At 39.4% G+C, this 15366-nt stretch overlaps 2 protein-coding genes across 2 annotated transcripts in view; both read right to left on the reverse strand.

Moving 5' to 3' along the window:
- Positions 1–15366, reverse strand: part of ChAT (Choline acetyltransferase) — a 290787-nt gene that overhangs the window by 227662 nt on the left and 47759 nt on the right. The window lies entirely within an intron of this gene.
- On the reverse strand, positions 5686–10885 carry VAChT (Vesicular acetylcholine transporter). The gene has a single exon (XM_071584491.1). The coding sequence runs from the start codon at positions 10184–10186 to the stop codon at positions 8153–8155; it is 2034 nt and encodes a 677-aa protein (XP_071440592.1). The 5' UTR covers positions 10187–10885; the 3' UTR covers positions 5686–8152.

A 15366-nucleotide genomic window follows, 5' to 3' on the forward strand; every position in this document is an offset into this window, starting at 1 on the left:
ATTATTTCGAAATAGTTTGATTCTATCGATAAGATATCGTGGCTAAGTATAATTTTTAGAATTTAGCTAAATAGAATTGATGGTAGAGAGAATCTGAGTCCTGGCAACTACGGGGCTCGGCCCAATCGGCCGAGCGTAGTGCCTGGCAGCGGGAGAGGAAAGGCTTCTGCGGTCGTCATCTCACGAAACCCTTGCAAAAGAAAAGGAAAGCCGACAGGAGCAGAACAGAAGAAGCAGAAGAAGAAGACCAAATTGATTGGAGAGGGGACTTAGAATGTAGGACAATGTTAAGCACCGGCAAATTAGATAGATATTTTAGGTTTATGCGTGGTGAGATGGGAAGAAAGCGGGGATTACTTGAGCCATAGTTATGGAATAGTTTGCAACAGAGTGGACGAGAGCCAACGAGGGGTTGCCATAGTATTAAATGAAGAGGTGGGAAGAAGCGTAGTCAACATAGAGCAGGTAACGGATAGAATACTACTAGTGGAGATAAAAGCAGAACCGACGAACTTAGTTATTATCCAGGTATACATGCCACCGAGCAACCATAAGGAAGAAGAGGTCGATAGGATATACGATCAGTTAGAGGACATAATCGCGTGTGTTGCTGCAGGGAAATATTTGATAGTGATGGGGGAATGAAATGCGACCATAAGCAAAGGAAGAGATGGTGATGAGTTGGGGGACCACGGTTTAGGTACGAGGAATGACCGCGGGGAGAAAACAATTGAATTCTGCAGGAGGCAGGGGTTAGTCATCACCAACACTTCGTTTAGACACCATAAAAAGCGTATTGATCGGTAGTGGGATATTGAAGACTGTAATAGATGGGAGAATGTGAGGCAAAGGAGGAAAGGGAAGAAATAAGATAGGAATGTTGGAAAAGGTGACGGAAGGAAGTACAAAATGATCAAGAGGGACTTGATGTAGAGTAGAATGTTGAACACAATTCAATCTATCATCCGTTGCGTGTGAAGAGCTTTTAGGCGAAAAAAAGAACTCAGTCCCATTAAGTTCAAAATATTTACAAAAATTAAAATGCTTTCAATGCGTAAAAAATACCTAACTTTGTGCCGAGATATTTGAAATCAATCCGTAATTATTAGGTGAAAAAACGGACGCTCCAATCTGGTTGATTTAGGGTAAAAATGCCTCTCCCAGTGAGCTACACGGTATTTGTCCGTTTCGCCGGCCTCTTCAATCTCGCCCCTATACTTACAGCGAAAATTGAGCCGCACATAGGCGTCACGAAGATTGCGAGGAGATATCAATCACGCACACAAAAGAGAGAGAGAGAGTTTCTATGCAAGTGAGATTGGGCACGAGAGTGTCGGAGAATGCTTTTCAATTCTCACATCGCCCACTTGAGCACGCCACCAAACGCGTGGCTAAAAAACAGTCGATCCAAGTCTTCCGAACGCACCAAGTGGCATTCATTAATAATCTCACTTATTAATATTTGACCTTACCAAGAACACTGAACCCTTTTTTATCACCTAAGTTCAATCTAAAAACGTGAAGATGTCCTCCTGTTTTGTACCTCAGTAATTGCAGAGAGAAAACCTAACAACTAAGGTTGTTTTCCTTGAGTGAAATGACCCTTCGCACACCCCTTTATATATATTCACCACACGTCTACATAGGTGTACTATATATAGCTGCTCTAATATTTTGGATATGCTCCTCAGTTTATCATAACAACGCTTTACAAATCTAGCTCCACTACGCTGCACGCGATCCTATTCGGAAACCAATGCAACTTCGTGAGGATCCCATATACTAGCAGCATATTCTAAATGAGGCGTAACCAGCGAAAGATGACATTTCTCTTTGATCTTTTCGTCACATTTACCCAGTACTCTTCTAATAAATCCTAATTTTGTGTTAGCTTGTCCACATATTCCCCGTGTGTGTTTCACCAAGGAGACGTTGCGATTGCGGGTAACGCCCAAGTAATTAATCGAGTCTACACATCCAATTCCGGTGTGTCGAAATTGAATGTGTAGACTCGGTGTTCCGAAATTGAATGTCCTGGAAATTGATTATCCATTGTGCCCCCTCTTAGGTGACCTGTTCACGGGGAATCGTGTGTTTAGCTCCTCTAATCCTTCAATGACACTGCGCCCTTGACATCGTTCCATTGAGTACAATGTTAGCATGTGGACCAACGCGGAGAGAGATATTTGAACAGGTTTCTCCTTCCTTCCATGCTCAAACTCTAATGTGAGGATAACATTAAGGACATGTTCCAGTTTTTCGCTCTGCCTGTGGACAGTGATTGCTTCTTTGTCTCCATCCAATGAAAGCAGTCGTCCGTCGCAGTCCAGGTTATACCCTCGCATCGCGTAAGCACTTCTCTCAGAAGTTCGACGCTCGAAAGTCTGTTTGAAGAGTACCCTCCTCTTATGCGACTCTAATTTCAACAGATAGCTCGCTAAATGCCATTAACAAAATTGCATTCATCAGCAGCTACCCCTATTTCATAATTGGAAACCTTTAAAGAAGACGCTAATAGTTATGAGTCTTAGATTAAAATGCAAGTGGAAACTGACCACGAATTAAAATCACGAATAATGAAATATTTAGACAACTTTATCTAACATGAAAAATCCTTTCTCAAAGGAGTTCGCAGAGGATTAAGCAGTTGTAATTGAAACTAACATAGTGAACTTCTTAAAAGAGTAACCTCTTCTTACAAAGGAGAACCTCTCAGCGGTTTCGGGATTAAATAGGTTTCATGCAATGACTGCGACTCCATACTTACTGGCCAATCCGCTATAATGTTAATCTGCGGTAATGCTAGAGTATTAAAAAACTTTCAATTTATTTTCAAAGGAGTTCTCAGAAAACTCAAAATAAAAAAAATTGATGGGTGTTTGTTGGCTACTTGAGTGGTTTTCTTTTACTTCCTCCACACATAGCGAAAAAGGCGCCCTGTATGAAACTCTCGACTAATTAGAAAGAATGATGTATTGCTGAAAAGGAAATTTCACTAATGGCTGCCTTGCCCCTTCCCACTTGCAAATGGCACTCTAAATTAAAAGCATTTATGGTTTTATTTAGCTGATTTATCCCTCATGGGTGAAAATGATATAAACAGATGTTTTAAAAGGAAATCTTGTAGAATCTTTATTGATTAATCTTTGCACCTAAATTTAAAGCATGCTCAGTTCCACGAAGCTATCCAGGAAACTTAAGTGGTTAAGAGCCTCCGCCCGGCAAGTGGAAAGATCCGGAGTTCAAATCCCGGTCTAGGAAATATTTTTACATCCGTGATCTGCTAGATTCCGCCTTCCCCACCTCTCCTGCGTTCGTCCTTTGCGTGTGTTCCCATCCCTTTTCCTTATATCTGTTACCATATAAATGAGTATTTGTTCGCCGTTTGGCGGGATTTCGTGTTTGAATATGTATTAGGCCAATGTGGCTCGTCTCTTCTTCTGGCTATGCGTGCCACGAAACGCACTGTTCTTATCCTTTATGATGTTGTATGATTCCTTTACCACTACCCTTTCCTCTGTGTGTCTTGTCTATTTCTCCTTTGGTGGGTGAAACACCTCCCTAACGCTATCTATTGGCCAAAGAATCAGCCCACTTGGTTGCATAAAGCATCGCAGATCTTAATATAAATTACGTTTCCTGGATAGCTCATGTAGTTGAGAGCCTCCGCCCGGCAAGTGGAAAGATCCGGAGTTAAAATCCCGATCTAGGAAATATTTTTGTATTCGTGATCTGCTTGATTCCGCCTTCCCCACCTCTCCTGTGTTCGTTCTTAATGTGTGTTCCTATCACTTTTCCTCATATCTGTTTCTATATAAATGAGTATTTGTTCGCAGTTTGGCGGAATTTCGTGTTTGCATATGTTCGTGTATGTATGTATGTATACATGTATATATATATATATATATATATATATATATATATATATATATATATATATATATATATATACATATACATATATATATATATATCATCGGTACCAAACGATATGGCGACAATTCCCTATTCTCTCCTAATAAAACGCATCCCAAATTCCTAAACTACAATAAACCCCGTATATTTCCCTCCTCCCTTCATTCCTTTCAACATGCTTCCAACCTTACAATAAGCCCTTCCTCAATTCCGCATATTTTTCCTTCCTTTCATTCCATCCAATATGCTTATCCTATTCCTTCCCTTTCGCCAATCAGAATACTCTGCATCTATATTCCCTGCCTTCTTTATGATTTCTCCCAACAATCCCCTCTCCTCCTGCACCAATCTTGGCACCTCCTCTGTTTTTTTCGGTCCACTTCACCTTTTCCATTCTCCTCCACACCCACATTTCAAAAGTATCTAAAAGATAGCTCTCAATTTAATATATATTAAACAAATAAATTGCGTTCCCTAAATGGCCCCAAGGATCTACGAGGCTCGTATGTGAGGTGTTAAATTTAGAATATATGCCTTCTATCTAAATTAGTCATAAAATATGTAATTTTTAATCAAACCTTCATTTCCGAAGTCACCATGGAAGGGGCCTGAGCATTAAAAATTTCTTTCTGAGCATATTTTAAGGTTAATTAGTCATTATTCTCTTACATTAATGTCATTATCGACAATGTTTATTTTTGCAATTTCGATATGCCTTCGGTCATTTACCGTTTCGAATGTGGTGTCTTAAAAGGGTGCACGGCATTCAAGCCACTGAAATTTGTTTCCCCAACTTACCAATGAACTATGCACTTGCAATATTCCTGCAATTATCTCGTACAGACAAATTTACAACCTTTCTGACAAATAGATAATGGTGAGCTTTTCTGTTGAGGAAGAACTGGAAATAATGCAACAATATGGCCACTATTTGACAACATTATTTATTTTACATCACACTTTCACAATTTTTTTCAGTGAAAGATTAAATTTTGTACAGTTTTTGATTCCCAATATGCATTTACTTCACAAAATGGTAATAGCTCTAGAATTTATCCATAACAGAAACAATGAAAAATCAACCACACTTGCTAGATGATCGAAAATGTCTTTCACTGGTTCCATTTTTACTCCACCACACAAATGGAAATTGTTACACAAAAAGCTTCATAAGTCCAAAGTTCTTAATAGTAACACAATATCGACAACATAATATTTATAATCAAAAAGGTCAAATTAAGGAAATCATCTTTACACATCCGTTTATCCTCAGCATTCTCTCAGTAACATAAACAAGGGATTCATTTTAAAAGCATATTTGCCATTAATTGAAAGTCACTTAAGTATGATACTCAATCACTCAACCACTCATAACAAGATTTACACATCAAGCAACAACAATTGAAAATAATACGTGTCTCACATTTGTGTTAGACGATGCAAAGAAGAAGGTAAATATGGGAGGCTAATTAATATTTTTTTAAAGTCTACCTGCCTCTTCATTGATATAAATGAATACATCTCTGCAAAACAAAACCACATTATTTATAGTGAAATAACTGATGTATTCATGATTAAATGAACCATTATTACTCCTTTCCAAGGATTACTCCTTTCTTTAAAACTTCCTCTAAGCCATACACTCTGGAAAGATCTTTTTTTTATACTACCGGTGCAGTATATTGAAGGGATATGACCTACATACGTCCATCATAAGATATAACGTCGTAGGGTCACTTTCCCATGGTATTAATGCAAATTCATTAAATTAAATCCACTTAACTCGATGAATTAATTAATACATGATTCGATGTACGCTCACTCAAGTACAGAGACATAGAAAGCGCTCGTTGAGAGCGCCGTTGAAGGATTTTGAAAACGTATTTCCAAAACATTCAGAGAAAGACAGAGAGATAGAGGAGGAGAGATGAAAGATTCACACGTAAACCCACAGCAGTCGAGGGCAAGGGAGCTCTCTGAAGCTCGATTGCGCTAAATTTTTCAATATTTTTCTTTTACAACTTAATTATTGCTTTAACCAACGGCGCCCAAAATCAATTGGAGCGCATCACTGTGAAATGGCCAATGAAGCTCATTCTGTTGATGTAAAAACTTCGCCTAATATGGGGCTATAGAATGGAAACTTTATATGTGACAGTTAAGTTTTTTTTCGGATATGTAATTATGAATCCCACCCTTGCAGATAGATATGTTATATACCCCGGTGCTATAAATATTCACTTAGCACATGGAAAACTTTTTTTTATGTTCTATAGATAAGGCAAAAGACCATTCATTTTCTAATTATTATTTCCATACACTGATGAGCAAATTTAGCCAATCACATGCTTTATAAAAACATCACACAAACCTCAATAGGGAATGCAGTTATGATGAAAACGTTTCCGTTTTACATTCCGTAAACACTGTTGAACTTACGTAATTTCTATCATCCAAATCTTACAATTACGTTCAAAAGTTGGAATACAATGTCTTCACTCAGATTGGCTCTACATTTCAATAGTTTAATTCATAATGGGCAATCTCTGAATGCGTATATCCAATGATCAATTCTTCATAAAAAATGATATCCTGAGTGAATCATGTAAATGAAATCGATGGAGGTAGAATTTTGTGCCCATATAAATTCAGCGTTTGATAAATATTTATTGTAATTACATTGACAATAGTGGTTTCATTAGCACTAGTACTGGGTGCATGCAATCGTTGAAAGGACCGCAATAGGATTATCTACCTCCATACGACTTTAAATTAATGTTTGTTTTTTCCTTTGCCAAACTTACGAACAAAAAAATCTCATGTTCATCCCTCAAAATGGAAACGATTTTCCCGACAAACAAACCCACGTCGCAAATCCAAGTATTTCTACTAACCTTTTAACAAGCATCTATTTAATAGCACTTTCATTACATTTGTGTGTCACAGGCAAAATAGCCTACTGCCAATCGTAATACGACCTCTCATGATAAATTTTGTATCACATAGCTGGTTTTATTCGAGTCCTTTGATCTCACAGGTTTTTTTCATTTTATACATGATATACTAATCTACGAAGCTAATCTAAGGGTATGGATATGGCGAATTAGGTACATGGGAAAGGAAAGGGGGAGGATTAGGGTATCGAAGGGTGGAATATAGGGGTGAGGACTATCTGGGGGAGATATGAAGGGAATATACTCTCGCGGATGCAGCACGCTTAACTTCCTCCCATTCCCACGCTTCTGGAGCAGGGAATGAGCCGGAATAATGATATGTATGCTTCCTTGGTTGGTCTCCATTAAGACTTAACTTACTGATAAGGTTAATTCTTCTACTACAAAATACTATTCCCAAACAGAACAAACTCATGCATTCTCATAGTACACCAAACATTCTCAAAAAACATGGGCCTTTGAATAAATATATGTGAACAATATGCACACAATAACTGTCTCATAAAATAAGCATTACTTCTAAATTACATCTGTTTTCATTTAATAAATCGCCATTGAACATATTTCGTAAAGAATAAAATTTAATGCAACGGCGGCTTGTTGACGTACCAAAATTATATAACATCTACATGATATGTAGTCTTATGTACATAGTTTACAGGACATTATTTACAAAACTCCACCTTTTTTTTTAAGAGTGTGAAAATGGTTTTCTTTAATTGCACCCACTCTCTGCTGCTATGGCACTAACTTTACTATTGCACTTGATCGGCCACATTACCTCACTGCATATTTAATATTCGTCTATCACGAAACAGCGAATAAAAGGCTTTAACTTTCAACTATTACAACATTTAACGAGTTCAATTTTTTTTACATTTCCAAAATAGGAATATGTTATTTTTTTCTATGTATCTCATTGGTAGGGATGCTGTTTATTTATGTGTTAATAGACGCCCGGTTCACTCGCAACGCAAACTTACAACTCTCATAACACTGAAAAAGGCATTAAAAATTATCTTTTAATACTGAAATTGTTACAACGAGGAAAGGGTGTATTAACTATAGAACACTCAAATACCACAATAGTAACTAATTTCAGTTTCAAAGGTAAAACGATATATATATTCAAAATATAATTTATGCACCGCTTTTCATAACAACCCTTTTAATCCAGTTTTCTCTAATGAAACCGATGTTGTGATGGGAAATAATGCTATCGCTCTCACTGATATTCTTGAAAACTCCCTCATCATCAACCCTATACTTTTTTGTTTCCTGCTCTAGTACCCGAAACCTTGGCGGAAAGGGTTCTTATCCGCCGCACTTTCTCCAGTGCCTTGTCCCGCAGCACCACCCGGTGTCTGCCTGAAGGGATTGGTGTCGCTCCGCGAGGCTGGAGGCATTGTCGGCCCCGGCGCTGCCTCATCGTATCGATGGCCGGCACCGCCTCCGTAGCCGTGACGTTGGTACGCCTGCTGTGCCGGCTGATTCTGGTAAGACGGTGGCTGCTGCTGATATCCCACCTGACCGCCCTGCCCCTGATACCCTTGCTGCGCCTGATAACCCTGTTGCCCCTGATGTTGGTAGCCCTGCTGGTGTGCTTGCTGGTAGCCTTCCTCGGCAGCCGGCTGTTGGTAGCCCTGAGTGGACTGTTGGTACGATGGCTGCTGCGCTTGGGTTGTCTGGTTGTACTGCACATGTTGTTGTTGTTGTGGCTGTTGCCCATATGACTGGTAGCCGTTCTGCCCTTCGCCAGCCATCTGTTTCTGTTCCATCGCGTTCTCAGCCTCTTGCCTCGCGGCGTTCTCCTGCAACCTGGAATACTCCAAGTGGTTCATCCTCAGGTCCGACCCCGACACCCTCCTTACGCCGGCGGAATCCTGGTCGTGCATCGCGTACGTCTGATACTCCTTGTCCGGCGGATCCCCCACCAACACGGAAGCCTCGTTTTGGAATGGCTTGAAATCGTAGATGTGCCTCAGATACATCAACACAGGAGCGTAGAGGAGGTTAGAAAATGCTATTCCGATGTTCAGAGCTGTGAATCCTATGGCCTCCACCACCCCCCCCGCAATTATGGGGCCTATGGCGTACGCCACTGAGTACGAGATGTCGGCTATAGCGTATATGCTCCCATACACTGAGACGTAGCGGACGTCCACGAGGTAGCCTAGGGTGGGGAGAAGTGCCGTGTCGATTAGCGCTATCCCGAAGCATATGCCGCAAATCGGGATCATGAGGACCTTATAAGAGCTGGAGAAAGGAATAAGGAAGCAGCAGAGACCTTCCAGGGAAAGGCCCCCCGCTGCCATGAGCCATTGGTACTGGGGGTACTTTTTTGCCATTTTCACGGTGAGTATCACTCCAAAAACGTGGGGAAAGAAGGCCGGTAGCCATATCATCCCGATTTTCCAGTTTTCCGTCGTGAGGTTGTCTTCCATCCACAGTGATATCGTTGGTTCCAGGAAAGCCAAAGCGACATTGGACATCATCAATGCCCCCGAACAGACAGCGATATACGGATCCATCATGAGTTTCCAAATGGGAATTCCGGGTGGAGTCTCGGCCTGGTGTTTTAGAATTTGTTCCCGCACAGGCCTCATGACCAGCAGGAGCATGAAACCATCGATGAGGGACACAAAGGCCAATATGAGGAACGGAACTTCCTTTCCGGCGAACTGGTACAGCGCCCCACCAAACGGTGGTGCAACAAGACAGCCGAAGGAGATGAAAGCCAGGGCGATGCCCAGGGCTTTCGAACGCTCGTTTTCCTCCGTGAAGCGATCCGCAATCATGGCCAGCCCCGAGGTGTCCGCGAATGCCGATCCGACACCTTGAAGAGATCGGGCGAAGAAGAGCAGGCCGTAAGAGCGGCCGCAGGCAAAGACAGCCGTCGACAGGAACATGATGGTGAGTCCTATCATCATCGGGATGTCATATCCAATTCGATCAATAAGGGCTCCGGAGAAGGGGTTGACCATCAGCTGGACGATGGCTTTGGAGGCGAAGAGTATGCCAGTCGCGGAGTCCTGGCCGTGGTGCCCGTGCGCGACTTCGGTCGGTGGTGGCGCCAATATGGTGCCGTTCTCCCCTATGATGGGAGGGGGAGGAGGAGGTTTGGACCACGCACCGACGTATCGCAGGTAGTCTGGGATTATCGGCACGATGACCATGTATAACATGTTGTCCAGCAGCAACGCGATGGAGACGATCACCAGGATGAGCCTTCGCTGGTACTTGGGCTCTTGTAATTTGTTCCATATCATCGACCGAAGTTCGCCGAACTCCATGTTTAATATCGGTATAGGAGTCATCTTGAATGTTACGTAATCTGCAGGACTATTATAAAACTGACGCACTTATGAAGTGAAGTGAAGAATTGCATAGAAAAGATATTGTGACAACTCTTCCATATAGACTGCTATTTATTAGGTACATGTTGTGCAACAAAAATTGTCCATAAGATTTTAAATACTCTAGAAACAACGAATCGATTAAAAGGCCCCTAAAAACACTCTATATGATCAACCACACAATTTTATTTAAAATATCTCACTCAGAAATACATTTACTCCGAATCAACGAGCGGGGAAGTCTCTTCTTGTTTCTGCTTCATCCACAGGAAACACAGGCAAGCACACTTTTTTAGTTTAACTGTTACGATTTATTTACTTTGGTGATTGAACGGGAACGAGTGGGTTATTTTGTGTATCGGAGCACGTCTTTTTTTTAACTTTGTATCGCAGTGAAAGTGTCCACTAAGAGGTCTGGAGGCATATTACGAAGATAAAGAGAGAGAGAGAGTATGCAGGCAGGCAAGCAGTCAGGAAGAAAGAGTTGGCCGGCGGGGTTCGCTCCTCTTCCGTTTGGTTGGTCAGTGGGTGTGGGGAGAAGAGGTGCGGGTAGTTATGGAGTTTGGCGCGTGGCGGCGAAAGTGGTCCATTTCCGCTTTTGGACGACCCCCTCCCCGCTCGCGCGCACGGGTCTCGCTTTATATCCTCTCTCGCCCTGTCCCTCGTCCTCAACTCCCCCGCCCCGCCCCTCCCTCCGCCCTCCCGTTTCCTCCCCTTTGCCCTCTCCTCTTTCTCCTCTCACTCTCCCCTCATGGACAGGACCGGGCAGGTGGGCGCGGGAAAACCTTCAAAGACACAGACAAAATTTTGAGTTTTATTTTTTTTTAAACATTCTCGTTTGTTTTTTTTTGCATTTATCATTACTACCAAAGAAATATAGAGAAAAATATATATTTAAATACTCGATCAAATTACTCTGGGTCTTTATATTTTGTTTTTTTTCACAACCAAAAGAGAAATAAATGATAAACTAGGGTCATCAATTGCCATAAGTTCTTCTCTTTTTGCATCGTAATGATTCAAGAGCTAAACATCATGATTTTGAATGTGACAGGATTCAAATATTGGCTTGAATATTCCAAGTGCATTTATTTACACGAGTGCGGGATTACGCTATTATTAAATCATTAACCTATAATATTAACTCAGGAGCAAGTTCCTGAGTAGACCCTTTCTTCCCTTGTTTATGTTCAGAGAGGGGAGACTGAGGAAGAGGAGCGGCAAATGTGAATCGCTTACACACTCCATAGTTTATCTTAGAGACACATTTTGTGCTTCCCCTACTTACCAGTCACACGGCTCCTCTTCCAGTACTCTCAAAGGCCTAGGTTATAGATACAATAGTCATGGAAACATATATTCATCCCCACGAGTATTTAGGCTTGGCATTGGTGTGTGTAGCAACGGGCCGCAAAGAAGAATGAAGTAATTACGTAATTCGACTTTCGAAACGTCCGTCTGAACACACAGTATGCATAATATGTATGATTTCTGAAACTAAATATTGAATGATGTGATATTTCATGCATTTTAGCAAGTATTTTTGTTATCTTTAAATTAAAAAAATAATTTTTTACCTAGTTGATCGCGTAGATTCAGATTCAATTCAATTTAATTCATACTCGTGCATCCGAGAACGCTCTAGTAAGTGCACACTGAATTTCGCGTGAAAGATGTTCAACTTACTGCATAAAATCAATGTATCCGATAGAATCAATTGCGTCATATACCGGCAATTATTTTGAATCTTGATTCATGCATATTTGGTCGCATGGCCAATGACTGAATGGTACACTGGCTTCCCTCCTGAAATATGAATTATGCCTAAGGAACACAAGTTATTTGACCATGGCATTTAACTGGATTCAGCACATGAATGATTGAATTAGACTCGAGTCATCCAAATACATAGAAACCGCCACTTCGAACATTAAGATTTATAAATTACTTTTTATTGGTTATTGCGCCAATTCAAATGAAGGAAATATTTAAATGCAAGTTTGGAGAGTTAAATGAATAAATTACAACGCTATTGATTTTTCAACGAACTCTATCAGTATATTTTTGGAAAAATCATTAAATAATCATTATTTCCACCAGAATCAATCACAGGCAAATACAGGTAAAACTATTCGAAGACTAATCGATCGATTCATTTAGCAACATGGGATTAGAATGCCTGAGACGACAAAATCAAAGGAAATGCACAACATAAACTTCCACGTTTGTTCCAGCCATATTATTGAAAAGTTAAAAAGCTTTTCGTAGAGTACGTTTGAACAATTCAGTAGAAAAAACGAAAATATTTAACAGTTACAATGGCAAAAACGGAGAAAACAATGAGCTCCTCACAAGAGAAGTTATTTCAAAAATGCAATATTTTCCTTACTTTATTAGGTACATTTGTAGAAAGCAATACTTTGATTTGATAATAAATAAGGCAAAGAAGCTATTAAGGCATCAACCAAATCTTGGAATGAATAATTCTGACGTTCAGCATTAATTTATGGCTTAAACATCTTCCATCCGAATGGAGTATTAAAAATTAATAGTCATACTCCTCTCTGAATTCGTTGAATATTCTAAAGTGAAACCAGAAAACATGTATAAGTTTAAATAATAATACAGATTAATGATTAAAACCATATAGTAATAACAAATTAATGTGCGTTTATTTTTATTATAAACAAACAATAATTTATTAAGGGATAACATTTTTCAAGCATTGTGCTCACCAATGTACTATATTAATGCTAAATACATATGATAAACAATGAAATAAATGATTATCTCTGTTTGAGGAGGACTAAAGACACATTTTGAATGCCTTTCTTAATATCACGGCAGTCTCCACCTCATGTTTACGCTTAGCTGAACTGTACTTTTCACACCCTTTCCTACGGTCACTTAAATAGAAATCACACGGAAAAATGCCGGGAGCAACTTTTTCAATTCAAAACCGCAAATTCATTAAATACACCAAATATTTCCCTTATATGTACCGGATTAGGTAATATTTAGTGTATGAAGGTTAATAAGTTGTATTACATTTATTAAAATTTATATTCTAACAATATACCAACAGTACGTCATTTTCAGGGACCGAAAAATTCCGTCGTAATTGATCAGGAAGTTTAAAAGCAAGATTTCCTTAAGTCCCTGATATGGACTCTTCGAACCGAATGCGATTCCTTTTCAACAGTCCTTTACTTGACCCAAACAAATTTTTTCTCGTAAATAATAAGAGGTCTAACGGTTTCATGTAATTAATAAGTATAAGCAGTGCATTAAGATATTTACATTTTAATGCAGCTCCTTAAGTAAAATAGACAACGGTATAAGATACAAAAATTGTTTGGCATTTTGCTTGTCTATAATATCTAAGTTTCTGAAAGTTTGTATTTTCGAAGCCTTGTGCACATATTTATACGCTCTACATCGGCAACAGCTGACTCTGTGCCAATTTTATAATTTTCGGTGATGGAAAATGAGTGTCAACTGACGTCAGAAGTCGGTTTTCATCCTCGTAGAATGCAAAAACTCAAGAAAAATATACGCTTGCTCAAAAAATGTATCCCGATCTATTCTGCGATCTTCAACAAATTCAAAAAATACCTAATTCAATTTTCTAAAAGAATTTGGATGATTTGAGAAGGAAGAACAATAAATTTAGCTATTATAAAATATGGTTTTAAACATCATTGTTCACTGAAATAATTATATCTGAAATCATATTATAACCAAGTTAAACTGCTTTCGGGGAAATTTAAGTCCAGCGGGTAGAGCATTGGACTACTGATCGGAGGGCCAGGGTTCGATTCCCTTAGAAGCCCTCTGCTACGCTCAAGCTGTGTGATATTTCGGGTACCGGATGTTACTGGGAAACTAGAGCCAACACTGGGAAAAGAGCTGGCTCCCCTACTCTGATGCATGACTTTCACACGTCATTGGACTTGGTACTAAGTGAGTTCTACCCTCACCTGTCCAATTGACTATCGGGTTGATAAATCTTTTTCTCCACTTCCATTAAAAACTTAGTTTTTCCTCGATGCAAAACATTGCAATAGTAATTGAATCTCTATGATCTCAAGAATGCATTCTGAAATCAAACAGCCCAGATCAGACAGATTCAAATACATGGACACCATCAGATATCATTTTCGTGACTCCTGGAATCGCCTAGGGGGTTAGCTACGTCAAAATTTTACAAGTAAATTATGGCATAAAGAGTCTCTTCTGAAGAGGCTCCCAGCGATGAGATATAAAATTTAAATTTATTTGCATGAGATTTTCAATAATTCCATATATTATTCCTAAGACTTCCGCGACGTTAATTTGATGAAGGCTTCATTTCTCTTGATGGAGTTTCCGTCGCGCAGGTTGTTTTGCCGTCGAAATATTCGCCCCCGATACTGGAGGCGGTCTGAAGTCTGCAGGTCGAAAGCCACTACATTGACATAAAGACGCCTCCAGGACCAGGGGCGAAAGGGCTCTGGCATCCCTTCCTGGAGGCGTCTTCAAAGGAAGTGCACCAGAACGACCTACGCGACGGAAACTCCTGGAAGAAAAATGAAGCCTTTACCAATTCCACGCATTAGTGGGAAACTATGATGAACTCATTAACTCATTGCAATTTTTCTCAATCAAAACTTCTTGGGTATACATATATACATATATATATATATATATATATATATATATATATATATATATATATATATATATATATATATATATATATATATATATATATATATATATATATATATTATATATATATATATATATATATAATATATATATATATATTATATATATATATATATTATATATATATATATATATATATATATATATATATATATTACGACTAAAGTTCGTATGGCTTTAACACGTAGACACGTTGGCATGCTCAATATAAAGCAATCGAAAGATAGGTCGTCGTCATAAAAATAAGTTCCCAGGGAGGAAATTTGCATTTATTGGCCAAGCCATCATGTTCCGACCCCACAATATCAAACCTTCGCAATTTGTGATACATGGTTTTCCTTCATTAAACTGGAAATAAAAATTTATTCCATCTCAATCCTCTCGATGATACTGCTCGACCTGGCCCGATTCTGAAGACGAGCCCCAGGACT

Source organism: Hetaerina americana, unplaced genomic scaffold (genome assembly GCF_022747635.1).
Source record: "Hetaerina americana unplaced genomic scaffold, ioHetAmer1.1.p SCAF_19, whole genome shotgun sequence".
Taxonomy (NCBI): Eukaryota; Metazoa; Arthropoda; class Insecta; order Odonata; family Calopterygidae; genus Hetaerina; species Hetaerina americana.